General features: G+C 39.1%; 1 protein-coding gene across 3 annotated transcripts in view; it reads right to left on the bottom strand.

Annotated features, from left to right (window-relative positions):
• ATP10D (ATPase phospholipid transporting 10D (putative)) overlaps positions 1-27,596 on the bottom strand; it is an 84,242-nt gene that overhangs the window by 46,485 nt on the left and 10,161 nt on the right. For 2 of the 3 annotated variants that reach the window (XM_053654908.1, XM_037164739.2), the window contains exons 2-5: positions 15,589-15,915; positions 12,896-13,090; positions 4,801-5,005; positions 2,568-2,653 (exon numbers count right to left, since the gene is read on the bottom strand). In XM_053654908.1, coding sequence (XP_053510883.1) covers positions 2,568-2,653; positions 4,801-5,005; positions 12,896-13,090; positions 15,589-15,878 — 776 coding nt within the window. In that variant the 5' untranslated portion in view covers positions 15,879-15,915. Of the gene's footprint in view, positions 1-2,567; positions 2,654-4,800; positions 5,006-12,895; positions 13,091-15,588; positions 15,916-27,596 lie in introns of those variants that run through there. The other variant, XM_053654909.1, reaches the window with a different exon arrangement.

Genomic DNA, 27,596 nt, shown 5'->3' with positions numbered 1-27,596 from the left:
TTATCAACCAAATACAATGTATAGACCTGGGTTTGATCCTGATTAGAATAAGCTGATGATAAAAATTTTTTTGAGATAATAGAAGAAATTTGAACAAAGACTAGGCATTAGAGCAGGGGTCCCCAACCTCCAGACCGTGTACCGGGTGGGAGTCTGGGCCCCTTAGGAACTGAGTCTGTGTTCCATTAGGAACACAGCAGCAGGTGAGCTCAAATGTAAAGCACCTGAATCATCCTGAAACCATGCCCCCTCCCAGGGTCTGTAGAAAAACTGTCTTCCACAAACCAGTCCCTGGTACCAAAAGGTTGGGGACCCTTGTATTAGATGATATTAAGAAATCGTTCTTAGTTAGATGTGATAATGATGTTATCACTATGTTTTTTTAAATCCTTTTCTGCTATGTAATCATGGTGCACAGTGAGATGATACAATGTAGGAGTGGGGAAGGAAGTGGGGGAATAATTGAAGCAAAGTGGGCAAAACTCTGAAATAGTTAAACCCGAGGGAGGGCCTGTGAGTGTTCATCATACTTCTCTTTCTAATTTTGCATATTTGAATTTTTTTGTACTAAACAGTTAAAAAATTTTCAAAGTAATTACTCGATTAAATTGCCATGGTGGCAAAAACACAGAGCAGAGTCTTTAGAGAATTTTTAAAAGTAAGCAGAAACTAATGTATTTCACATAGTTTGAAAATGCCCCCTTAATTTCAGCACTAAAATTAGATTGCTTTCTAATTTTAAGTGATCCGTTTCTAAGTGATCCATTTCAGTCTATAGGCTGTTTTTTTTTTCTTACATACAGAAAAATTGTCATTGTTTCTGCTATCCTTGCTATCTGGCATTATAAGGGGAAAACACTTTTAAAAAGGTTTCACACCACAAAGGAGGAGAAAACCAGGTATTTAATTTTTAAAGCACTTTCCATTAAGAAGTGTACTCTTTTCATATATATGGGTGTAGTACAAAGAATGAATCACGGGTCATGGACAGCACTAGAAGTGTCCTTGTATTTAATCGAATTCAACATCCTGGTCTTACAGAGGAGGAAATTCCAGTCCCAACATTCACGTTCCCAGGCAAGCACCACCCAATCCTCATCAATCCTAACAGCACATGTTATCCACAGAACCTTCACAGGGACAGAAACAGCATATAAAAGCATCACTTCCAAAGTTACTTAGCAATTATCAATTTTTTTTCCCTTGGGAATCCTTATTTTCACCATTACCTCACTCTAGGTTACCAGCTTCCTTCTTGGTTGCATCTGCCTAAATGCTAAACGTGTCCTGCACCTGATGGGAGAGTGATATTTGGCACTTAGGGCACGGGACCTTTGGGTTCCATATGAAGCAAAGACTAAACACACAGAGCTCTCATCTACTTGGGAACCTAGGTAACATCTGTATCTACAGATGCTGGGAACAGAAAAACAAACACACACAGTCTTGGCTCCTGTGATCCAAGAGGAGGTAAGTGATATAAAATATTTAGGTCTAATAAAAATATTATAGCTATTATGATAGAATATGGTAACATACAATGCAGCACAACTAGGGAGGAAGTCAGTTCTGCCTGAGAGTAAGATCGGAGAAGGCATCAGACAGGGGGTGAGTTTGAGCATCTCAATTTTTGTTGATTTTAGAAAATAGGCCACAGAGTAAGAAAAGCACAAGGAGCTAGTTCAATGGCTAAAAGTAATTCCACAGGAAGATCACTGACTCTCTTACGGAATGCTTCTCTGAAAGGTGGTAAGCCAGCTCTGAATATTGGCATCATCAGAGCACTAAGGAGGAAAGAATCTGAGGGAGAGGAGAGGAAGCAGAGACTCCTGTTTAGCTGTGGATTCCAGGACGAAGCCTACTTCATTGGTCAGACCATTCTAATCAGATAGGAAGGCAGCACATGTTGAAACAGACATCAAAAGAGCTTATCACCAATGGAGGAACCAAAGGGCAAGCAAAACACGATGTCCAGGAATCTGGGGACAAGTTATGTGGGGCATGAAGGGCCTTGGGACTAGTTAAGGGATCTGAGGCAAGTGCATAAAGCACTTAAGTGGCATAAGCCAGGCACGAAATTAGGTAAGACCCCAAATCTAGCTGCTCATGCAAAAGGGATGTGGATGCTACAAGAAGGCTCCAGAATGAACACGGTCATGACTTTTCATACTTCTTAGACATGGGTCAAATCACTAAGTAACTTTTGCCAACCACAACTGTCTGTGTGCTACTCTAATTCTGCGGAAGGACACTGTCCCTGCATGTCACTTAAGCTGTTAGTGCTGTCCAAACACCTCCTTCCAAACAACTAACACGTCTCGGGCTTAATGTGGAGCTTAGGTAAGACATTCCTATACCACTGAAATTCCAGGACTAGTTTAAGAACAAGACTTTGTTATTTTTAAAATACAGATAGGTAAATATTTACCAAATTATGAAGGTGTCTAAACATATGGCCATAAAGTGGTTTATCTTGGATATAAGTACACAAAAGTCTTATCAAGTTAAATGTAGTTGCAACACACAATTCCACTCACACCCACAAAGGTAAGTCGTGTATCACTCACAGGAAGCCTCGGAATCTGTTGAGGTCATTGTTTGGACTTTCACATTCTATCCTACTGGAGAAGTTCTCAGGATCAACTTCAGAGTCCTAAAATATATATATTTACACATATATATTTTTAAGTAATAACATAAGAGGAATTCAAGGCTAAACCTTTAAGTTTTAAGTGTTTATCCTTTCACCCATTCTTAAGGTAAAACTAAGTTATTCTTGCCACAAAGTTTATGTCACAAATTGTCCAAATGAAGGAAAACATAGGCATAATTATGAATGAATAAATCGGACCAGAATGGTCCTACAGCGAACATCGGCGAGCGATGCGCCCGTCTGAGTCCCGTACCGGGATGCACGCAGGACTCTGCAGGAGACATCGTCTACTCGCACAGCAAACGCTCTCCTCCAGAAAGCACCGAAAAGCTGAAAATGCTTTGTCACTGTTCTTCAACTACGTGGGTAGTTTCTGAGAGTAAGAGTATATGTGAACACTTTGAGCACACACACATGTGAACCCAGAAAACTTTATTCACAAATTAAAAAAGAAGCTGAACATCAGTATCTTATAAAATACTCAGTGGATCAAACAATAATTCGAGAACGCTGTATAAAACCAATGGGCAAACACACAAAGGGTCTTTACAGAACATAGGCATGGACTCGCTACGAACAAGTCATGCCAACCCTGTCTCATTTCCCTTTTTATTTTTATAAGACTTTTTGGTTCACAAAAAATGCTGTGGATATAGCTTGTGAAATACTAATCTATATACTTCATAGCAAACATGAAAAATGTGAATTATGATCATACAATTTGATTTGCTAATAATTTTTTGAGTTCTTTTGACGTAAGAGAATCTATATTCTTTAAGTAGGTTAACTAATTGCTTCTTCCCAGTCCCCAGTGGTACTACAGTTAGAAATTTCTACAGTTAGAAATTTGCAGATGCAGAAAGAGAGACACAAAGAGGATCAGTCATTTGTTAAAGGTCTCAAAGCAGGAAGGTATTCAGAGCCAGGATTACGTGAGTTCCCGGGACTCCTGACCTCAGGGAAGTGCTCACCCTTAATTGTTCTGATTCATTAACTGGCATCACCCTCCAAGTCGGTATTTAGTAGTATGTGATTAAATTCCAAGCTGTACAAGATTTTTGCAAATGTCAGGTACAGCATTGCTTACAAAAGTGACAAAGACAATAAGTTCAGAGGCATATCAATCCCAGAGGATCCAAATACACAGGTTACAAGATGGGTACAAGGTGATCTCAGGTGATGAAATTTACTAAAAATAAGGGTGTTCTCTGGCTAAAGCATTTTCTGGCTCACAAGTATAACAACACGAACAAAATCTGACCTAATGGTAGTTCATTTAGAAGACCATTAAAAACACTTTGTTTTAAGTGCTTCCAACGAAAAGGAAGGAAAACTCATAGTTAGGCATCACGTACGATGCCTTTGCATGTATCACTTCACTTGAGTCTCACAGTAATGCTAGGAGGAGACATCATGTCCATTTGTAGATAAAGAAACTGAAGCATAAAGTGTGTCAATGACTGGTTCAAAGTCACACAGTAATTAAATGGTGAGATGGAATTCACTGAAACTCATGTCAATTAATATAACTTCAAAGTCCTTGTCTCCCTCACCACAGCACCATGAAAAAGTTTAGAAGCTCTGTGGCACGAGAAACCGCAAAAGTCTTACTACTCGGTATATACGTCTCCAGGTTCAATAACAAAGTCTAAGCTTAAAAAAGATAAATTAGAAGATGATTATTTGTATTACAAAATAATTTTCCAAATTGCAAAATAATTCTTTTTTTACATAAATCTATTGGGGTGACATTGGTTAATAAAATTACATAGGTTTCAAGTGTACATTTCTAGGACACATCATCTGTACATCACATTGTGTGCCCACCACTGAACGTCAAAATAATTCTATTAGGTTCCTTTAATGTTCAAAAAAAATATATATGATGACCAGACTGAACTGTCTGAACTCCAAAGTCATTGATCCTTTTATCTATAAAATATAGCATACTTCCACTGATAGTGGGACATGAATTGAGCATTTTGGAATTCTATTTTTTAAAATATATTTTACTGATTATTAGAATTCTATTTTTAATGGGAAAATAAATGCTAAAAATCTCTATCTGTACATGTAAAAACAAGCTTAGTCATTTTCTAAAAAAAAAAAAAGAAGTTAATGCCACCAACTGAAAACATGTTATTTACCTGCTCTGCATATCCTCGAACCACCTGCCTCTGTTTTAAATTGCTCTCTCCGTCGAGACCAGAAGTCTCAATGTGACAGATTCCATCTGGATCGGTGGAAAAGAGTAAGACCATATCCGCAGGAATGACCTCATTACAGGAAAGGCGAATAAAATCCCCAACAGTAACATCTTTCCAGCATCGATCGAGGTATTTTTTCTCTTTCCTAAAATTGGAAAAAAAAAAGTTTAAAGAGACTATCAAGCCAAAACCATATACAGTAGTGTTTAAGTTTCACTATATAATTTGAAGTGTGTTTAAAGTATTAGGGTGAATTTTAATCCACTAAATGGTAAAAAGGGAGCCAGAGAATTGTGAAACCTAAATTCCAAAACTTGCTTTACCTGAAAATTTAGTTACTAGCTGCTAAAACATTTTTCAGCTCTTTTTTTTCCCATGACATTTTGAACCATTATGTTGAGTATAATTCTGAAATACAATTAAAATCAGTATTTGATGTGTTTATGTATATACGTAGCAATTCCTGCACCTACCCCGGACTCAGGGAGGCGTCAAGGGTCGGGAAGTGCACAAGGCACAACGTCTGCTGTCCGAGAGCTGCCCATGTGGCAGATGGGATGGATAATGACAGAAAACACAGAAGAGATGGAAAAAATACCCAGAAACAACATTTAAAAAACCATACAGCCCTACCAGCATGGCTCAGTTGGTTGGGCGTTTCCAGCAAAGTGAAAGGTCACTGGTTAGATTCTGGTTGGGGCACATGCCTGGGGTGCGGGTTTGGTCCCGAGTCAGGGCGCCTAATGAGAGGCGACCAAGGCCATCACATCATTGATGTGATGTCTCTCGCTCACATCAATTTTCTTTCCCTCTCTTTTTCCCGCCCTTCCCCTCTCTCTAAAAATAAACAAAATCTTCAAAAACATCATTATATGACCATATCAACAGCTCTACTTAACATTTAATAAAAATACTGCTTAAAATAGTCTTGAGTCATTGCAAATGATTCCTACAAAATAAAATGGCAAGTTTTACCTCTTTTCAACTGTTGTTTATTCATTCTATATATTACAAAATTTTTTTTAAAGGAGAAATGCATCATGTGAGCTTGACTTGCCTTAAAGACTCTGCTTTATGTTAATGTTTTCTGCCATACTTCTCATGCCTTTTCATGCCAACAGCATGAATTATGCACCACAAAGCATTCTCCTCAGAGTAGAATGAGGATGTTTGTATTACAGAGCATCATATCAGCTAGATGAGCGGTATTTCACATACAACGCTGCCAAAAAAAAGGTAGGAAAATCTGTCTCATTTCTCCATTGCCTCCTAAACATCTATAAAGAACTGGTATTTGTCACAAAAATACACTTATTTTAAAGGTAAATATTTATTTTCTATTATAATTATGGGGCTAAATATTTCAAAATCATTGTCAAAGAAGCCTGGGAAATAGTTATATTCTAAGTTATATAGCCTATATATTTTAAAAACTAACATATCAGAGTAAATAGAAATACCACCTTGGGCCAAAACTTGATATAATTCTGTACAGAATTATACCAGATATTTCAAGAAATTTAGCTTAAGGGACTAAGAATTACATTTTTAGAACACATTCTCCTAAAATATGCACCATGATGAATCCAACTAAAAGAAATCCTTGACTAGCTAGAGTATATTAGTTCATAGAGAAAGGCAAATCAATGGTTTATTTTGTCTACCAATCTTTTCCCTAATGTTAGTGCACACCACCAGTTCACTCTTCCGAGGAGAGAGTAACAGTGAGAACATCAAAAATATAGGCAGAGTCATATTTTGAAGGTTCAGTCCTACATGCCATACATTGGAGTAGGAACTTCTCTCCATAGAAAATAGGGAGTCACTAAAGGTTCACAAGAAGAAGAATGTGAGCTTATCTATATTTGATAACTCCTGCATCAGAGTAATTGGGTGTCGTTCTAGTTAAAAGCAGGAATGGCCATGAAATTAATGAGAAGTCATTAAAATAACTCAGGGATGGGGGTAAATGGTCAGAATAAAGGCAGCAGCAACAGGCATGAATAGCAGGAACTTAAATCAAGACATTTTGGGTACTAGAGACAACAAAGGTTTTTGACTGACTACATGTAATAAAGTGACAATAAAGATAATGAAGAGGGATCGAGGATGACACTCAGGTTTCTAACTTGTAAGATAGAATGATGTCTTGGATTTTTATAAACAACCACCACAGGGGCAGTCATAAATTCAGTTTGGAATTAACGCTGTGCAGCAATGTGAAGATTCTGATCTGACCAAGGTACACAGAGGGCAGCTGACCGCAGGTACGGATATGACATTCCTTAGGGAAGAAGACTTCAAAGTGAGAGAGAAGTGAAAGAAGACCCAAGAGAAAGAGATGTCAGAGAAATCGAGGGACAAGAAAATTTCAAAAAGGGAGCAATCATGGGGGGCAGGAAGCAAAAAAGGAGTGGTGCCTATAGTGTTTAGTTATTAGGACATCTGCTGATCACGAGAAAGGCAATGAGCATGAAATTGTTGATGGGGAGTGTAAAGAAGGGAGACCTCCAGTGAACCCAAAAATGACTGGAGGTTGGAGAAAGAGAATATTTCATGAAATTTAGCTACGAAAAGAATAAAGGGTGAGTAACCGCAAGGAAAGGTAAGTCCAAGGTCAGAGCATAAGAGAATTGGGCATTCACAACAGATGCAGGGGAGGAGCCCATGGAAAAGACAATGTAGAAGCCATCGGACTGAATGGGGAGTGTTGGCTGAGGCTACACAGAAACCACAAGGAATGGGATTAAGCAAACAGATGAAAGGATTAAAATTGCAATAAAGGGAGTTACCTCTTTATCTGAGGTCAGAAGGAAGGAAGCGCAGGTTCGGATGACTTAAGAAGGAATTTGAGTTACACAATTCAGGCTTAATGGACTCTACTTTTTCTACAAAGAGGGCTATGAGGAAATTAGCTGAGATTTGTGAAGGTAGGGAGTGAAGACAAACTTAAATATTAGGGTTAAAGATTTTATTTTTCTTTCAAATATAAGTGAAGTTTTTCTGAAGGAAAAGCTTGTTCATTCTATACTGGGACAAAATGTAAATGGAGCCAATTTTGCAATTGAATTAACTTCATTTTTCCCCCATTGGGTACATATACCAGGATTTTTTAAAAAAAGTAGCTAATTTCCTAATAGCCAGCTAGTTTATGTCAATAAACATCTGACCTTAATTTATGCCAGTTACCATATTAGTCTAATAATACAACAGACACACTATGGCTCCATTTTACAAATGAGAAAAGACAGGCTTTGGCAGGGTAAGTAACCTGCTCTAGGTCACAGGGCTCCTAAGTGGCCCTGGAATTTGAAACAAGGCAGATAGCTTGATACTCCCTCTTTCAAGAAGTAGACTTATTCCCAGATATAGCCACTTACTGACGACCACCAAACTGAAAACGTGGTTTGGTTATGCATTACAAAGTGAATTTCAAGGTCATTGCTTTGGAATATGTCACACATAAGGTAATTAACGTAGGAGACCACTGATACATAGCCTCATTGAAAGAATCATGAAGTTCTACGAATTTGTGAGATAATCCTAAAATGTTAATTTTGGCTAGCATTTAAAAACTCCTAACATCAACATGGTGATTTTCAAAGATCAGAAAACAGTGGAAGTTCCTGGAGGGCTGGCAATATATTTATTTTTTGTTTAAGCCTCTAACTCTCTCAGTGCCTACCCCACAACAGGCACTCGAATTTGCTCAATGATAGTCTTGATTTCAACACACTCCTATTGTCTTTCAAACAAACCTAGAACTTTAAATAGCTGCTATTTTAAAGGCAACATTAAGAAAGTCAAGTTTTCTATAATAGTTCATGGTAACTTAATTGGGGTGTAATAGGATTTAAGTGTTTAATTTCTATACTAGTGTTTATTATTTCCCAATGATACTTTCCCAAGGAAAATTAAGCACCTTGTGAAAGACCACACATTACAAATAAGAACCAAATTATCTGCACAGAAATGCTAATTTGCTTCTTCCATGAGCTTGCAAAATGTAATAGCTTTATACTTTTGCCCTAAATAATTTGTTCTCTGAAGTGATTTCTTTGTATTTCATAAGAATTTAAGTTAGCACATTTAAATCAACAAAGCATGGTCTTACAGCCTACCTTAATTTCTTTAAAACCTTATAATTTTTTTAAGAACAATTTTAGGGGAAAAGGTAAGCCTTATTTCTTTTACAATATCAAACCAAAGCACATCACATTGAATACGGTTAAGAAAGACATAGTTACCTGATTCTATTATGAAAGGAAGTCATAAATAGATATCTTGAAACAGGCCTTACACAACTGAGTAGAATATTGCATCTCATCTTTAAGTTTATATGTAAATCATCTAAAATTGATCTGGACTATGTCTAAAAAGACCCCTGAGAAAAATGACACCGGGTCCCCCATTAGGCAATTTTAATATTTATGGAATTGTGCAGTGTTCTAAGGATTTTTCTAATAATTATGAAAGAAATTGATAATGTGACAAACACAAACTCTGGCTAATAGTTATTGCTAACCTACAGTGATCATCGTAGTAGGTAACCTTTACTTACCACTTGGAAAGGGACAGGCACCATGCACACTTTTTTATTACTATTATATTCATAATGAAGGGAACTGAATTTACCTACTTTACATAATTTGCCCAAGGCTACACAGCTGCTGAGTAAGAAAACCAAGATTAGAATTTCTTAGAACAATCTAGAAAAGCAGACAAATACATTAGAATCAAATCAACTCTAAATTAGCATTGAACAATCAAAAATTATTTATATATAAAAATTCGTATTTAAAATACATATAAGAAGTATGCTTTCAATTAGATAAATTTGATGTTAGCTGGTAATCTTAAAATTGAGCAAAATCCAGATTTTGTCTATCATATGATCATTGTAAAATACTACTTCCTACAGCTATTTGTAAGGGTGAAACTGTCTTGACATTTCACCTCTTTGTCCCTGGTATATGATAAGGCCTTCAATGTCAACAAATGATTCATCGCTGTGTTTTAGTAACATGCTCTATGACTTTAACATTCCTATTACTTTCATTTTTCTATACAATCTGTCAATTTTTCTGGTAAGATTGGACATTAACATAAAATTAGACATGAGTATAGATTATACAACTGTAAGAACAAAATTAACTAAGTTTTCTTTACCCAAGTACAGCTCAGACCATCTGACAAAGGGGAAAATAGTTCTCTTCATTTTCTTTACAGTTTTAAAACAAATACTGAGAAAGCCACTCCAGAATGCAGAATCCCACAGAGTTCACCTGAAACATCCCTTCTTCAGTGCTTTCCCTGACCATTTCTTCTATGTCTCATATAAAACTGAAGACAGTTCAACTGTCACAGCAAGCCTTTCAATTATTTTTTTCTAAAACGAAAATTATCTGGTTAAATTCTTGGTCAGTCAAAAGAGCCTTAAATTTGTTCAGCATATACTTTTGTTTATTATAAAGTAGACTTGAACCTAGACATCCTTACCCTGACTTGGTAACCTGAATCTCTAGTCTGACAAATTTAGAATGGCTGTTTATGCACTTAGACTCTATGTGAGCGTTCAAGTCAACCCGGGAAGAATACCAGATGCTCTGGCATCTCAGAAGGCCAGCACCTGTCCAAGGAAACCTGTGACATCTTCTCAAAGGCAGAAACGGGTGCCTACATTTGGGCTCAAAGCTGTCTTTTAGAGCTTCACATTTTCCCCATTAGGGATTTAAGTCAAACTCCTAACTTCAAAATCATCTGGAAAGGAACTGATGACTTTGAAGCTTTACTCTGTAGCCTTTCCTTTTTCCCCAGAGTTTCTGCAGTGCTCCTGTTCGCCCAGTGGGCATTTCCACTTGGAGGCCTGTCTTGCTATCATTTCCAATGCATTCTACCTGAGGTGAATTCAATGTCTGCTATTTCTATGCGATGCTATTTTATCTCTGAAAGCTCAAAAAACACAAAAGTTCACCAAATGTGGGTGGGGTCTTCTTCACAATACCTCTTCTTTCAACCCCTTCCTGTACTTTGCATTTACTCCCAGTAGTGCACTGGACTGATTAGTAGAAACAGATGTACTTTCCATGACTGGAGGAGACCGATATTTCTACGGCACCACACTACTTCTTTTACCCCATTACTTCTCCATGCAAAAGATGGATTCTCTATCACTAAAGGAAAATGTCTATGATGGCAAATTTTAGGTGTCAACCTCACTGGGCCACAGAGTGTCCAGATACCTGGTTAAACATTTCTGCGTGTGTCTGTGAGAGTGTTTCTGAAAGAAATTGGCCTTGAATTGGGGAACCGAATAAAGCAGATGGCCCTCTGTGGCACAGGTGAGCATCACCCAATCTTTTCAGGGCCTGAATAGAATAAAAAGGCAGAGGAAGATTCGATTTACTCTTTGCCTGTTGAGCTGGGACATCAAACTTCTGACCTCCACACTCTTGGTTCTCAGGCCTTCAGACCGGGACTGAAATCTACATCAGCAGCTCTCCAACCCTCAGCCTTTCCAGCAACACCGCCGGCCTTACTGGGACCAGTTTGCGGATGGTGGAACCTCTTGGCCTCCATAATCACATGAGCCCATTCCTTATAATAAATCTCATTCCTACTGGTTCTGTTTCTTGGGAGAACCCCAACTAATACAATGTTCATGCACCAGCCTGGTGCTGGAGTCCCTCCATGGCGGGCCTTCAATGTCCGCTTTAACTTTTTATTTCTCGTTATTGCTCTTTTTTCCCGGTTATTCTCCTCAGGCCAAGTTAATATATTCACCGCCTTCAAAACACTCCATAAACCTTCCTACCTCTGAAAACAAGTGACACCATAAAGTTGTTTGTAAAGCACTCAACATATATGACTCAGAAATCTGTTTATAAAAATTGTTCTAATGACGACTTCTTTAGAAAATAGATACAGTTTTCATGAAAGGGAACCCCCAGAGAATTAATGATATGAACTTTGTCATCCATTTTCACAAAAGCCACGTAAGTAAGGACTTAAATATATTCCTTTCCTTTGATCTAGTAACTCCATTTCTAATTAAATGGTAACATAATCATCAATCTTCAAAATGTTTGTATCACACTTACTGAAGCATAATTCTCAAAATTATACAATATGGGAAATATTTAAATAAATTAGTCATATGAGAGACAGTGCAGCTATAGTTATTAAAACACTTTCTGAAGGCTAAAGACAAGAGAAAGACTTATGGTATGATAGTAGGCTAATAGGATGGGAACACGATAATGCAGTATTATCTCACCTTGGTAAAACACAGTCTGCACAGGACTTGAGAATATGCCACACTGTTATAAACAGTTGTTTTGGGACACCAGCATTGTGGGTAGAATATAATTTGGAAATGCAGGCATATAATATATAGTAAAGTTCGAAACTCATCTTAATGGCCTTTATTCCTGGCTATGCAGGCTTTTCATTCCATAAACATTGGAATTCGAGTCTCCAACACGACAAACACGCTTCTGAAAAGACCTCCTGCCAGGAACGCCTTCTGTTGCTGCCTCGGGGCCAAGGGTTTACCAGCCTCTATCGTTGAACCCCGCCCCCCCCAAAAAAACCGAACCTTCTTCTCACTTTTCAGAATTCCCCTTCTCTGCAGCCAGCTCTTGTCTTCTCTTTTTCATATTGCCTCTTGTTTTTCATATCCTTTCATATTTTTCATACCCCATCCTCTTCAAATCCCCAACTGTAACAACTCACATTAAAAACTATCTGCTTGTTTTCCTTCTTAGGGTTTGAAATTTAATTCTTTCAGTTTCACTTATGAGTCGTGAAAGGGCTTGACTCCTGGACTGACAATGTCTCACCCACTTTTGTTTTCCTGCAACACATGAATTAAATTCACTAGAGGCTTCGATAAATATTAGTGGAAAATACCACCGCTGCCGCCACCACCATTACAAAAAGGGTCCTATCACACCTAAGGGGGGGAAAGCTACATTCTGCATGTTTCTCAATAATGTGTGTGTGTTTTCCCCGGGACAGCTCCTGTTGCACTCACCTACTGTAAACTTTCGTGACCGAGTTGTTGATCCGCTTGTCAGTTTTGTATTTCCGGTAATCCTCCAAGCCATCTTTAATTGCGATGATTGTAAGGACTACCACCAGAGGCAGCATGGTAATTTCCTTCTGGAAGGCTTCTACCAAAGGCACCCAGTTGAGGACGACTAGAAACAGGAAATATAAGTTGGCAGCTCTGCAAAACACACACACACAAGGAGGAGTTTACAAATCACAAAAACACCTAGAGCAAAAGAGGCAATGCCAGGGGTGTCCACGCGGCCCAGCACAAAATCATAAGTGTACATAACACATGAGATGATTTAGTGATTATGTGTGGCAACGTATTTAATGTGTGGCCCAAGATAACTCTTCTTTGAGTGTGGCCCAGAGACACCAAAAGTTTTGACATCCCTGCGAAGGTGTTTTTCATTTCAACGAGTTCCTATTAGTGGATTTTAGATGCTATGGGATGAAGAACTAGCAAAATCTAACAAATCTGAGGAACAATGTATTACCCCTGTAGACATCTAGCTCAAGGCATACTTTAATTAAAAAAGAGGCATTATTTATTAAATATATAGTAGTATTTACTATTGTATGTACAGTCTTGAGGTGTAACACATAAAGCATAATAGAAAATACTATTCTTTTTAAAAGTTAAAAAAATAGAAGAAATGCAGTGTTAAAGCATTGTAAAAATAAGTTTTTAAGTAACCCAGCTTTCTTCCCTTCAGAAGCTAATTTGTATGTCCAAGCACTATATTCAAATAAGGCTCAAAATCAGTGGACAGGCCTGAGAGGTGTTTTCCCCTTTGAGATGAACCCTTCTATGGCTGCCATTCAAAACCACTTTCTGAGAACTTCCTCCATGTACATAAGTAAACACTGCTCCACAGCCTCCCAGGGCAAGGCAATGGGCCTTTTCCTTAAAAGAAACAAATGAGATCTCAATGCTGCTTAGTCCCGTGAATTTTTATCACATTTTTTCCTGTTAATCTGTACACATTTCTCCTTCCCCACCTCCAACTCCTTTTACTCCGAAAATTCCTTCCTTAACCCTTTTTGCTGCTTTTTTGGCTGAAATTATTTTCATGTGGACTGCATCCAAACCTACAGCGCTGGCCCTGAACTCTTCAAGGTTCACGTTCTAATTCCATCAAGTGCCCTGGATTACAAACTCCATAAAAGACAGAAACACCCAAAGCATTTATTCTTATTATTTTACTTTAAATTTTATTTATTTTTAGAGTAAGAGGACGAGGAGAGAAAGAGAGGGAGAGAAACATCTATGTGAGAGAGAAACGTTGATTGGTTGCCTTCCACATGTACGCTAAGTGGATCGGAACCCACAACCCAGGCATGTGCCCTGACTGGAATCGAACCAGCAACATGCTGCTTTGCAGGATGATGCCCACCCAACTGAGCCACTGGTCAGGGCCACCCGCGCAGCATTTAAAGCCATTAATTCAACAAATTAACATTTATACTTTAAACACATCCCCTACTCAATTAATGCATATGGAACACATACAGAGTGGATGATGAGAATACTGAATGTTGAGAATCTGTACTCACATTAGCATCTTCAATTCAACACGTACAAAAACACAATAATCTAGGCAAGATTCTTTTTTATTTGTCTTGAGTTTTTCTGTTAATTTTCCTGGTCACCACAGCTCAACCCAGTCACTTCATCTTTTTTACTTAATTCCCCTTATCTAAACGACAGTATCTGAAATAGATTATCTTTCTTTTCAATCCCACACTGATCTAAATTCAGATCTCCATTACAACTCACCAGGGTGCATACGGTACCTTCCTAAAGGTTCTCTCTGCCTTCAATTCGCCTCTCGGTGTGTGAGTCAGAAAGGATTACTTCCAAGGCCTCAAGCAAATCTTCCATGCTGCTGCTTTCCATACACCTACCTCCATCCGACTTGTGCTTTGCTGACACCTCTGCCCCGAGTATCTCCCCCACCCTCCACAATTAAGTTCAAATGCCCCTCCCTCTTCTCCTCCTATAGCCGTCCTATCACTTCTCCTTCAGAGGCTTCCACCCTACTTAGCAGCGCTTTATAACACTCATCACACTGTGACTTTTCTTTGTATACCCATCTTGCTTCTCTTGCTAAACAGCAAAGTCCACAGAAAAGGAACACCACTGAGACTTGTGTTTCCTTCAGTGCCTAACTTCATAGGAGAGATTCAAAAAATATATATATATATAGGACTGAATTTTATTGCTGTTTCATGTAAGAACATCTTACATTTGCCTTTGTTTCAGAGCTTTATCTCTCCATATTACCAAGTAAGAAAATATTAAAATGCGTCATGGCTTAATGGAAAGAGCACGCGAGCAAGAGTGAGTCAACTCAAGGCTATGTATGGCCCCTGCTCTGCTGCTTATCTCTGGCATGAGGCTGGCTACAGCACAATGTCAAAGCCAGTTCCCAGTCCATAAGATGAGGATAACAATATCTTCTCTGGTCAAGAGAAGACATCTCACCAATAGTAAGGTGCTATGTGAGTGGAAGCAGTCATCACTCCACAATGTTCCCCACCAGAAGTGTCCAAGATCCCATCACAAGTCTTAGCCTCAGGTAACATAAACTGTTATGGAATTGAAAAATCTTATATAACATTTAGAAGGACAAGAAAAATCTAAGACGGTCTTCAAAAAACTACAAGTACCTGTGAAATTGTTCAAATAAATTTCTCGGCACAAAATTCAGAAGCGTGTACTTGGTTGTTCGTATTCGGTTATTCACGTAGGTTCCGCAGAACTTTTCATACTCTTCCTTGAAGGGCTGGAGGTGGGGAACAACGACCCGGTGCTTGCCTGCCAGTCTGGGGGTCTGAGAGGACTTGCCCCCACAGGCAAGCAGCGAGGAATAGTTGTAGGGTCTCTCGTCGTCCTCCCGGTTTGTACCTCCCATCAGCCGCTGCCAGTGGTATCTGGCCCATTGAAGAGGCTCGGTCATGTCCAAAATGCGGTGAGACCCAGGCTGTGTAGGTGAGCTGGTGAAAAAAAACACACACCTGCTAAAACAGTCCTCATTAGCTTCTGGAAAGCCTTGAAGAAGAGTAAGGATAGTAAAATTAAAAACTTTTCTCTATAGCAAATAAATATATGACCCAATGGTTCAAGGTATAAATGAAAATGTAAAACTAGTATTTGGGACTCCGTGTTAATCAAAAAGTTTTATTAAATAAAGGAGACTCCTTCTGCCTCCTGGGCCGATTTTCCGATCATCTAAGTAACAAGAAATAGTACCAAAAAATGCCATCTCATAACTTGATGCAGATAATTTGGGCCAAATGTACACAAATCTCTTAAATGATCTGATCATCAGTTTTCTCCTCTTAGAAATGAAACACCAGATATGACAGAAATTGTTGTGAGGATTAAATGAGTACTATGTAAAGTAAGAGTAAGAAGTCATACAGAGTAAGAAGTCACTAAAACACTTTCTATGACGATTACAAATATAGTCACAAATTCTTTCCTTCCCTTTATGCATGTCCCTTCACCCATCAAGTTGGAGAGTATCTCTACTCATTGAATCTGGATGTGACCATGTGCTTGGCTTTGCTAATGAAACACTAGTAAACGGGACATGAGCAGAGGCCTGAAATGTGCTTGCTCGTGGGACACCACTGCTCTTGACCACCACCAGTGCACATGACCCACTTACCCCCTCTGCGTCAGTCCGTATGTGGGTGGGGCCACTGACCAACAGCCGACCACTAACCAACACGTGAGTGTGCCCAGGTGACACAATCCAGGATGGTGACGAACGGTCTCAACAGAGCTCAGCCCCAACTGCCAACCCGTCAAACTATGTCAATAAAAGTTACATCAACAAGTTTTTGGGTTGTTTATTGTAAAACGAAATCTAATTCATACAATCTCTTCCCTATTTCCAAGTTTTTCTTGTTTGCCAAGACATTCAGACCTGCCTGGAATGTAAGCTTATTAATTAAGAGGGAAAAAGCTAACATTTTAAGAACACACTATATTACAGTTGTTCCAATTTCCCACCCTTTGCTCTCCTCTGTCCATCCCATCCCTCACAGTCAATTTAAAAAAAATAAAGATCTAAAAGCAGAACAACTGTAATAGCATAAACAATAAAACAAAAAATAACCTTTTAAAAATAAAATAAAATTGATAATCAAAAAATTAAAATTATAAAACTTATTTTTCTTTCACCCTTTCAATGTTTATCTTTTTCTGTTAGTAATCCCATACTATATAGTTTCACTGAATGTAATACCATGTGTGCAAGCCAATCATTAATAACAAAGTAACTCACTGATATTATAAAAACAAAACCAAAAAAAGGGTACACTATATACCAAGCACTTTATATGCATTATCTTACTTAAAAGTAACATCAGACTGATAACACAGATATTATTTCTATTTTAAAAAAGAGGAAGTAGGCTTAGAGAAATAAAGTAACTTGCTGAAATTCGTATCATTAGTAAGTAGGTAAGGTTGATTCAAATCAAATCTTCCTAACTCAACAGTTTCTGCTTTTAAATGTTCATGTGCCTCATTTATCTTTATACCCAGAGTAGCTGGCACTTAGTAGATGCCCAATAAAGTTCGGTAGCTAATGAGCACGTCAGCAAAGGAGCAAAGGTGTGTACAGAGCAAGGTCTGGAGGCTTTGGTCTCTATCCTTGTGTTATCAATGACATTGCACATCATCTTAGATTGGAACTCTTGGAGATTTTCATTTAGTAAATCTATGGGTGTGTCCTGATAATCTGAAGTTTTAACATAACTCCCCAGATGAAATTTGACTCAGGTGGCCTATGACCTTATCTGCAGAAAATCTAAGTGACCTGCTAGAAACTAAACTAGGCAAGAAATACAGAGATGATCAGGACCTAGATCCCCCTGACTAGGACCCTCAAGGTCTAGGCGAGGTATCTATCTCCTGTAGATAAGAGGGGACAACTGTACTAGTATCTTCTCAAACTTAGATCTTTTACTCCTGCTTCTAATGGAAGGACAGCCAAGCTGAGCCATAAATGAGGAAACGGAGTGCTTTTGTTTCCTGTTCTCACACTACCTCTTCTAACTGGAGTCTGCCAGGCAACCAACCAGCTAAGGACAGTAATTCGCTCTCTCAACTGTTCCCAGGGGTAAGTACAGACACCCAACAGACATAATCTCTAAGGACAACTTCCTGTGAAGCATTTTTCAAGCAACATCATTCATAATCTTAAGATTTAGCCCACTCTACAAAGAGCTAATTTGTTATGGTTTTCTGATAATAAACAAAATTGTCCCACACTTTGTCTGACCTAATATTATGCCACTGATTGGAATCCTGTCTTAAGAATTAACATTTTTTTAAACATAGAAAAGACCAAGTGCTTCAAAGTCAATTATCATCACTTAGAACCAGAAAGAATGTTTTAGGTCTTGATACTCCATTGCTATCCTTAAAGATAGTGAGTTGCTATCCTTAAAGGTGGGGAGATTTAGCATTTCACTAACAAAAATTATAGCTTATCTAGGCTTTTATTAAAGTCTCCATTCTTAATTTCATTTTTAGTTTAAGAGCAACTACTACTATGCAAAACTCTGAATCACAACAAACTTCTGCAGGTTAGTGATGGGAAGAACACCATTAAGGATTCACTCCATGGAAAGGCCTACATGTTCCTGGGCCGAGCAGGTAGGTAACTGGGAGCCCAACACTACCCAGAAATGCAGTGTCAAATGACACCTGTCTCTTGGCACCTCGCTCTAATGAGCTCATATTAGCATTTTTAACTAGAATATTAAAGTTACTCAATATGAGCACAGATCCTAAAAATCAAGATTCTTAACATACATGCTAACACTGGCAGAGAAGGGTTGAATCTGAGATTAATACAAACCAAATGCTATATAGACCCAAGTTGCAATACTATTTCACAGCAAGATAATTATATAATGAAAAGTTTCACTGCAAGTAATCATGTATCACCATTACAGAAATATCCAATATATTAAAAATATGTATGTATAAATTTCCTTATAATTGGTACAAGAAAATTATAAACCAATTTTAATTATGAATATTGTTGGAAAAACTCACTAAAATTTAGCAAAGTAAGTATAACGCTGGGAATGTGAATTGCTATAATCTATTGGGTGTCACAAAATGGGAATAAAGAGGGAATAGGTGAAGATTGTTAATTTTTTCTTTCTTTGTTATAATGAAATGTATTGATTTATAATTTAAAAAAATTAATTCTCAAGTTTTCAAAGGAAGAAGTTATAGTTATAGCTATGAAACAATCTAATGCTAGGCTAATGCTACCCTGAGCATTAGGTGTGCATGATGCCACATGATCCAATATTCTACTCCCTCACAAAAGCTGAAAAAAATCTGTAATTCAAGTTCAAAAATCTATAAGCTATCACTTTTAGGCATAAGATCAATTAAGATCAGAAATAAAAAACTATAAATACTGCTTAGAGAATAAGTGCATAGTAACACTTCTCTACCGATTATTGCTTACAAAATACATTTCCCATGTCATTCACAACTTGGTATAAAGTTTCACTTCCAAGTTTCAGAGGAAGAAACAAAAAGTCAAAGAGGTTTTATAACTCAAGGCATGCAATTATTTGACTCCAAAGTCATGCCTTTCCAACTATACAATTCCACTAATACATATAAATTTTAAAACAATCCAATATATATATTCATTTAAACTAGATTTTTCTAATTATAGTATGTTTTTCTAGAAGATATTAAACACTACCATCCTTGAATAATAGAGTGTACCCAAAATATTAATAACAGATACTATGTTCCTTCTTGTATACAAATGTATTTGAATGCAGACAGTGTTCAAAAATCCTGTTTCCCTTGCCAAATGCTTAATGGAAATTTTGTAGCAGGGCAGATTATCAAAGGTAATACAGGATAATGACTTCCCTTGGGCCCAGTTAGTATTTAAAAATCTCTGAGGTCATCACCAGCCAACAAACAACTTGAAATATACACATAAGCTCACTTGAGCAAAGGAAAAAACATTCTTATGTATAGTGATTTCAAGAGGCTTTGTTTGTGTTTGTGACTGTAAAAGTCCAGGATGGGTCAGAATGTGCTGAGGCACAGTGCACCCCCCCCCCCCCGTTTCTGATTCAGCAGGTCTGAGGTGGGGCTCAAGAATCTGCATTTCTAGTAAGTTTCCAGGTGATGCTCAAGCTGGTCCTTGGAACACACTCTGAGAACCACTACTCTATGCTAAGTCAATTCATTTCAGTATGTAAAATTGAAATTAGGAATAAAAAGTTAATTAGATAGCACTCCTGTTATTGGGTGGTCCATCTCCTTTGAGTGTGCAGACCAAAGCTATGCACCAATGACTTGACAGGCAACACAAGCAGACCCTCTCCTCTAAGGCTGGGATTAACTACAATAGCGAAAATCCAGTTTACACACAAAAATCCCCAGTGTTAGGTGATGAGGCCTTGAGGATTGATTGATTCTTCCTGCAGATTTAATACAGTTACAATCAGTTTCAATCAACATTTCCAAAAGTTTGGCAAGGGAGAGCAATGAGTCTCAGCCTTGACGGACTTACAACCTTTTTCTTAACCAAGATGAGAAATCACTACCAATATAATGAAGTTTTTGTATGCCCCAAACCTTGGAAGAAAGCAAACTTACCTATCAGAGTCAATAAAAAATGGAAAGAAATATTACAGTTATTAGATGGGAAAATTTTCATAGTAGAGTCAAGATATGAAAGTCTTCTAAACCCGCCTGTCACGGGTAGCCCCTCTGAAACACAGTGAGCCCTGATAGAACTCAGGCTTGTTCCAATCTCAGCCATCTCTGACCTACTTGTCCAACTCTCTCTGTAAGAAGCTTATTACCCCAAGGAAACCGATTCCCTATCTGACAGGTAATAAGCAATAAGATGGCAATAAGATTATTTGATATCTTTGCTGGTTTCTTTATTGTATCAGTTGCCAAGGTGACATGTTAGCATGGCTCCCTTAGTAACTATTATTCTGCTACCTATAAAAAAGTGTTTTTCTTCATCCCACATAATCTTTGGAAAAGAAGATAAATGTAAAGTTACAGATGTAGTTAATATGGGCTTTGCTGATGCCAAGGGTCAATTCATACGGTGGGGAAGCCGTGGATCCTGAACAATAAAGTCACATATCCTCACTGATCTCCACTGCATGGGCGGAATCAGATTTTTCACATAAACTCATCTTGGAGCTCTGTGTGCTATTTCATACTTCCTGCTGATGAGACTTCTTGAATGCAAGTGCCAGTATAAGTACATATTCTGTATTTTAGATGTATACAAGAGGCCAGGCAAGGGTATACATCACCCCAAACATAAGTAATTACTTTGGATAATTGATGATTATCATGGGAAGAAGCACTACGTTGGTATATAAGAAACTAAGTCATAGTATCTTTCACTTTTACTACTGACGAAGACTTCTTTTTGATAGCTATGTCATTTTTAGGGTGCTACTGGGAAAAGGTCAACTCTAATCAAACACACAGCCCTTACACATCTTTAGAAAGGAGTGCTCACACCAAGCTCACTGAGTCCCAACTCATTCAACAAACGAGACCTGAAAACCAAAGACACTGTTCTGCATCATAGAAGCTGCCGCTGACCCAGACTGAGGGAAGACACCCTCCACAGCTGATGAGGAGTCAATTTAGAATTTTCAAATACAACATGTTTATTTTGAAGGAAGATAGAGGCACAAAATATGACTGTGGTATCTCAATGCATTGCTTTCTACTGGGAAAAGTTACCCATTCTGTTTTTAAAAATCCTCACCTGAGGACAATTTTTCATTGTGTTTTTAGAGGCAGAGGAAGGGAGAGGGAGGCACATCCATGCCAGAGAGAAGCACCGATTGGTTGCCTCCCTTACCTCCGGACTGGTGGGCGTCTGCACATGGACCGGGGATGTATGTGACCGGCCAGGGATCCTTTGCACCCAGTCCGGGAACTAACCCTGCAGCCTAGGTACGCAGCCCAAATGCCCAAATGGGAATGAATCCAACACCTTTCAGTTATAACCAACCAATCCATGCCAGCCAGGGAAAGTTACCCATTCTTAATGCTTCCAAGATATGTTAGACATAAAGAGATTCTTCAATTTTCTTGTGTGAGAATTAAGTATTTATCTGTTCTTTCAGACACTTTTATTACCTTTCTTCTTCAATGTATCTGAGCTTTTTCTTGAAGGCACCACACCTCCAATTAAGTTACCTTTTGCTAATGCTTGTTAGGCTCAAAACTGGTTTAAGAACGCAGAAAGGCAGTAAAAAATGTTACAGTGGTACAAGTCTCTCCACATTATTAGAAACTAAAAAAAGTCACCAATATGGTAAGTTACCAATATATCACAGACTATACTTAAAGCTGAAAATATATGAACACATTAAAATTCTAATGATAGCAATTTTTAATGTTTTGACAATGGTAATTGTTGGGGACTGCCCTGCCTGGTTTGAGGAGCTGAAGTCCCCCCATGGCTATGGCTGAGTGAGCAACTACGGAGACAAAGCTTACCTCCCTGGCAGGACCACCGCTTCTGCTCCTTTTTCCGTAACTCTCCTCCAGTGCTTGATCAGTTAGCCAATGACGGGTAAGATTCCCCAAGGGGGGAACGACCTAAGACAGGCATGATCATGAGGCCCCAGGGAAGGACTTGGGGGGCTTCGGAGAAAGGAGGTGAAGGGCCCTTGCCCCCTGGCTGTGACGAAGCCTGAGTGCTGTCTGTCTGCGAGAAGTCTCCGAGAATTCTCTGGCTATCTGCCTCCTCTGCCTGACTTAAGCCTGAAAACAATGAGAAAGGGTGGTGCAGCCTTGTGCTGGGAATGGCGGGTTCCCCAGGGTAATTGGACATAAGAAAGAATTCCTAAAAGTCCTGTGAAGCCTGCTTTGCTAAGAGTGTTTTCATTCATATGATAAGGGTCTGAGCAGGAAATGAGTTATGTCTCCCAAAGTTTCTGCAACACCCTTTCCTGACAGACACTAACTCAGACTAAGCCCTCAGACCTTTTTGAAATGTTATCTACTGTTTGATCTTTGCCGTCTGTATTCCTGCGTATTACAACCCAATAAAAGCCCCTGGAGGAAGGGGCTCCTGGCCCTTCCCCTTTGAGGGATCGACCACCTTTCCTCTCCAAGCAGATCATGTCTTGGTAGTGTTACTTTCATCCATGGTGGATGGGGGGACTTGCAGAAAAAGTCGACCCCACAGGTAATCCTACACAGTCGAAAAATCTACTTTATTGAAATGATGGAATAGCCTGCTTTTGAGATTCAGTTATTCAACTCTAACACAATTATTAATTCAATAAACCAAAGATCATAACAATAGCTACCATTAAAAAAAAGCCAAGTTTTGTGCTGGGGATAAGTATAGATTAACTTTAATCCTGACAACAAAGTATATATTTGTATTCCCATTTAAGGATGAGAAAAAAAACCTGAGGCTCAGAGTGACTGAAAAACTCGCCCAGTGATGCAGCTTGGCGGACGGCTGCCCAACCCCAGTGTCTCTGATGGAGCGAGCGCCTCCTGCCCAACCCCAGTGTCTCTGATGGAGCGAGCGCCTCCCGCCCAACCCCAGTGTCTCTGATGGAGCGAGCGCCTCCTGCCCAACCCCAGTGTCTCTGAAGGAGTGAGCGCCTCTGCAGCCCGGAGAGGTGCAGAGCAGAAACCCTGGGGCAGTAGTAGGTGGTAGGAGGCACGTGGCTCGGGGCAGCCTCTCAGAGAACTCGAGGGCTGGGAGAAAGAACGGGACTAGTATAAAAGACTTAAAGTTAAGTCAAGTAGGGGGGAAATGCTAAAGGCGTATCTCATTTGAAAAACTAAAATGAACTAATTCAAATATATACATTTATTTAATTTTAAAACAGACATTAGATGTACTCAATAGAAAGTTCTTTACATGTATTTGAAGTATAATTCAATATATAAAAGTATACTGAAAAATATTAAAAAGCCACTAAACAGTATATAAAATTACCTCTGAATAAATGAACCACTTTCAGCCTGACTTTAATATCATCTGACCCCGCAGGGACCTGGAAGCAAATGACCCATTATCTTCGCCGCCCCTCCTTTTTGCATGATCTCCCTTCCCTGCTCACATATTTTCAATTTTATGGTCTACATTATTATCACTTCTTTGTATATTCCTTCTACCCCTTAGGTCCTCTCTCACTTCTTTATTGGCAAAGCTCTTACCCTAGTTATATTCAAATCAGTTATATCAAGTCCCTATATACTCTTTACCAATACCTGTAGGTTGAAAGCACCTAGAGAGAAACACATGAAGTGCCTGGTTAGTGTCACTTTAAATTACTGACCACGAACTACAAGTTGGCCACACGTATCAACTGCACTCACACAGACTTTCTACGCTCTTTGCTTTCCCATTGTAATAGGCAACTGCTTCATGCCTTCTCCTCTAAGTCCATGTCTCTCTCCCTCCCAACTTTCTTCCTGCTCATGATCTTGTTTCTATTTTACTGAGAAAACAAAAACCATCAAAAGAGAACTTGTACAGGTTCCCACCACGTAACTCTCCTCCAGCTCAGACCTCTTCCCCAAACTCCAGACTGGTAGATCTGCCGGCCACTACACAGCCCGTCTCCAAAGGGTAACGGATGTGAAACACTCCAATGTGAAACACTGAGCTCCTGATACTCCCCCCAAAACCAACTTCCCCCCAGATTAGTCCTGTCAGTTGATGGCAGCTTCATCCTTCTAGATGATCAGTCCCAAAGACTTTGAGTCACAGTGGGGTCCTGTCTTCTCTCAAAACCGACACCCAGCCAGTCTGGATAAATAAAATATATCCAGATTCTGAGTAAATTCTGTAGGGGGTCAAATTCTATTGGCCCCCTGCCTTTAAAATATATCCAGAATCTCACAACTTGGCGTCACCACCACAAACACCCTACCCAACACTATCACCTGGTCCTGTTAAAACCTAGGTAACTTAGATCTGACATTTCCACAATTTAAAACTCTCTATAGGCTCTTAATTAAAATAACCGCCTCACTGTCCGCCTCCCAATGTCCTCTCAACCTATGACCCTTCCCGCCTTCACTCCACTCCGACACAGCTGTGCCTCAGCAACTCCAACTTCCCTGCCCTGTTTCATTTTCCACAGAACTCACATCACTTTCTGATAACATATACTTATTTCTGTATTTTAGCTGTTGTCTTCCCCCTCCATTCATGGAGGAATGTTGATCTTTTTTTGTTCACTGATACAGCCTAGGCCTCAAACAGTAGGCATCAGGCACAGAGTAGACTTCCACTGTGTGTTTGTGGGACGAACACATGAATGAATGAATACAATAACACCTCTCTTATGTGCAGAATATCTGCCACAATCTTATGTACCCTGCCTCTAGAAGTGATGTCTGCTTAGTTATTTCATGGTGTATCATTAGAGCTTTTATTACGCATGCTAAAGTATTACAGTTCATATTACGATCTACAGCATGTTAGCCTAACATGGCCACTACCAAGACTGTAACAGGAAGACACAAAAGAGGAAATAAAACGAGTAGAATCTGTTTCTAAAACTAGCCAGTCATTTCTATTTCAGTGGTCGGAAGTTCTTCTGAGTAACTCTTTTTTTTCTTTTTTTTCTTTTTTTTTTTTTCAGAAAACTTAAGGTTTACCCTTTAAGTACCAAAAAGTGACTTCATCCAGGACAGAGATCATCATCATATGTGTTCTCAACTTTCTGATACCTCACACGGCATTTTAAATAAGTTTTCCTCTCTGAGAATTCAGCACCACTGTGCCGAGCACCAATCACTGCCAAGTGCCCCACAGTGATGCCTGTGGGGTCCTCAGAAGCACACACACAGGTCTCCTCCCAGCAGTCGAAGCCCTCCTTGTTTCGAATGCTCATGTCGAATTTTACAGGTTTGTTTCTCCCTTGGCTGCCAGATACCTGCCTTTATCAAGACTTAACTCATACTTCCAACTACCTTAGAACACTTAAGGAACATAAATAAATTTAATTAATGGCCTCAGTGGTCCTCATGGAGCAGAATATAGTAACTTAAGACTTATTTAGTAAAACCTATTTTCACCGTTCAGAGCTCTCTTCTCCTCATTTAAAATAACACAGGCACCAAAAGGCAACCATGTGTTAGCCATGCACTTTTCCAGGAACTGCGGTCAAAATGAGGAATTGTCGCACGTAAACTCCATGGTTCTCATCTTCAAAGAATGCACAGCCCAGTAGAGGGTTCAGGTATGAACTTCATGAGACTCCCTCGTTACCTAAAATTCTTCAGAGGTTAATCCTTGTGAGACAGGCTTTGGCACGTTCATGGTCAGCTTTCAGAGCAGCCAACACTAAGAATATAAAAACACTAACCAGCAGCTAAACAAGTATGTTCTGAAAGGAAACTAGTCCCCAGATAAGTGCTCATTTTGAAAACTGGAGCCAAAACACCTTTTTAAACTGAGAAAGAACACAAATTGCCTGCTTTACTACCTTTATTTATTCATATCGAGGAGGGCAAACTCTAGCTCTTTGTGATAAGCGGTATGTGTGTGTAAAACACAGTAAACACACTGGATTGATTCTAACGATGTGCCTTAAAAGATTATTAGAAAGATAAAGGAGAATGAACTATACTTATTTGTTTAATTTATGCTTCTCCTACAAAACTGCCTTGTTCGCTGTTTTAACCAGTAACTGGACAATGCCTGGCACATGGCAAGCACACAATGAATTTTTAAAATATTTTATGTATCTTTAGAGGGGAAGGGAAGGAGAGAGGGAGAGAAATATCAATGTGTGGCTGCTTCTCATGCGTCCCCTGCTGGGAACTGGCCTGCAACCCAGGCAACGTGCCCTGACTGGGAATCGAACCGTGGGTGTCTGGTTCCCAGGCCCGTGCTCAATCCACTGAGCTACACCAGCCGGGGCCACGATGAATATTTTTAAGTCAATTAACTAATGTTCAATCAGATACATGATGGTGTACTATGCATGCTGGGACTGTGAGTACTCTTCAAACAAAGAAAAAAAACCTTGAGAGTTCAAAAGCGAAGCAATCAACATGTATACAAAACATATTGCAAAATGATGACATGGGGTCTTTTGCTGGGATACTGCTTGGTCTAATTCATGTTGACCTCTGAAATCCAAGTTGTCCCAGAGCCCCTGCCTACCTTTGTCATATGAAAACAATCATATTCGTCTTCAGACTTAGGCTGTATTAAATCAGTGGACTTAGATTGTATTAAATCAATGGTCCCCAACTAGAGACGATTGTGCCCCCCACCCCTGCCAGGGGACACTTGGCAGAATCTTGAGACATTTCCGGTTTTTACAACTAAGGGCATGAATGCTAATGGACAGACACCATGGGTGCTCTTATAATGCACACGATAGCTCCCACAACACGTAATAATGTGGCCCCAAACACCAACAGTTCTCTGCTGAAAACCCTGGTCTAGAGTAAGGCACCACATTTGTTCAAAAGAGAGATAAGTAGCAGAGGAGAAAGAGAAGAGCTTTTCAGTTACTCATGGATTCAAATCTTGCCTGTAATCATTCATCCCCAATGGGGGTTTGTATAATCTTCAGTTTCCCCATCAGGGAAGTACATAAAAACTACTCTTTGGTGAGAGGGGTTAATAAGA

This window comes from Artibeus jamaicensis, unplaced genomic scaffold, assembly GCF_021234435.1.
Source record: "Artibeus jamaicensis isolate MK-2021 breed Jamaican fruit bat unplaced genomic scaffold, CSHL_Jam_final contig_889, whole genome shotgun sequence".
Taxonomy (NCBI): Eukaryota; Metazoa; Chordata; class Mammalia; order Chiroptera; family Phyllostomidae; genus Artibeus; species Artibeus jamaicensis.
Note: the sequence above shows the minus strand (reverse complement) of the source record. Positions and strands in the feature narration are given on the sequence as shown.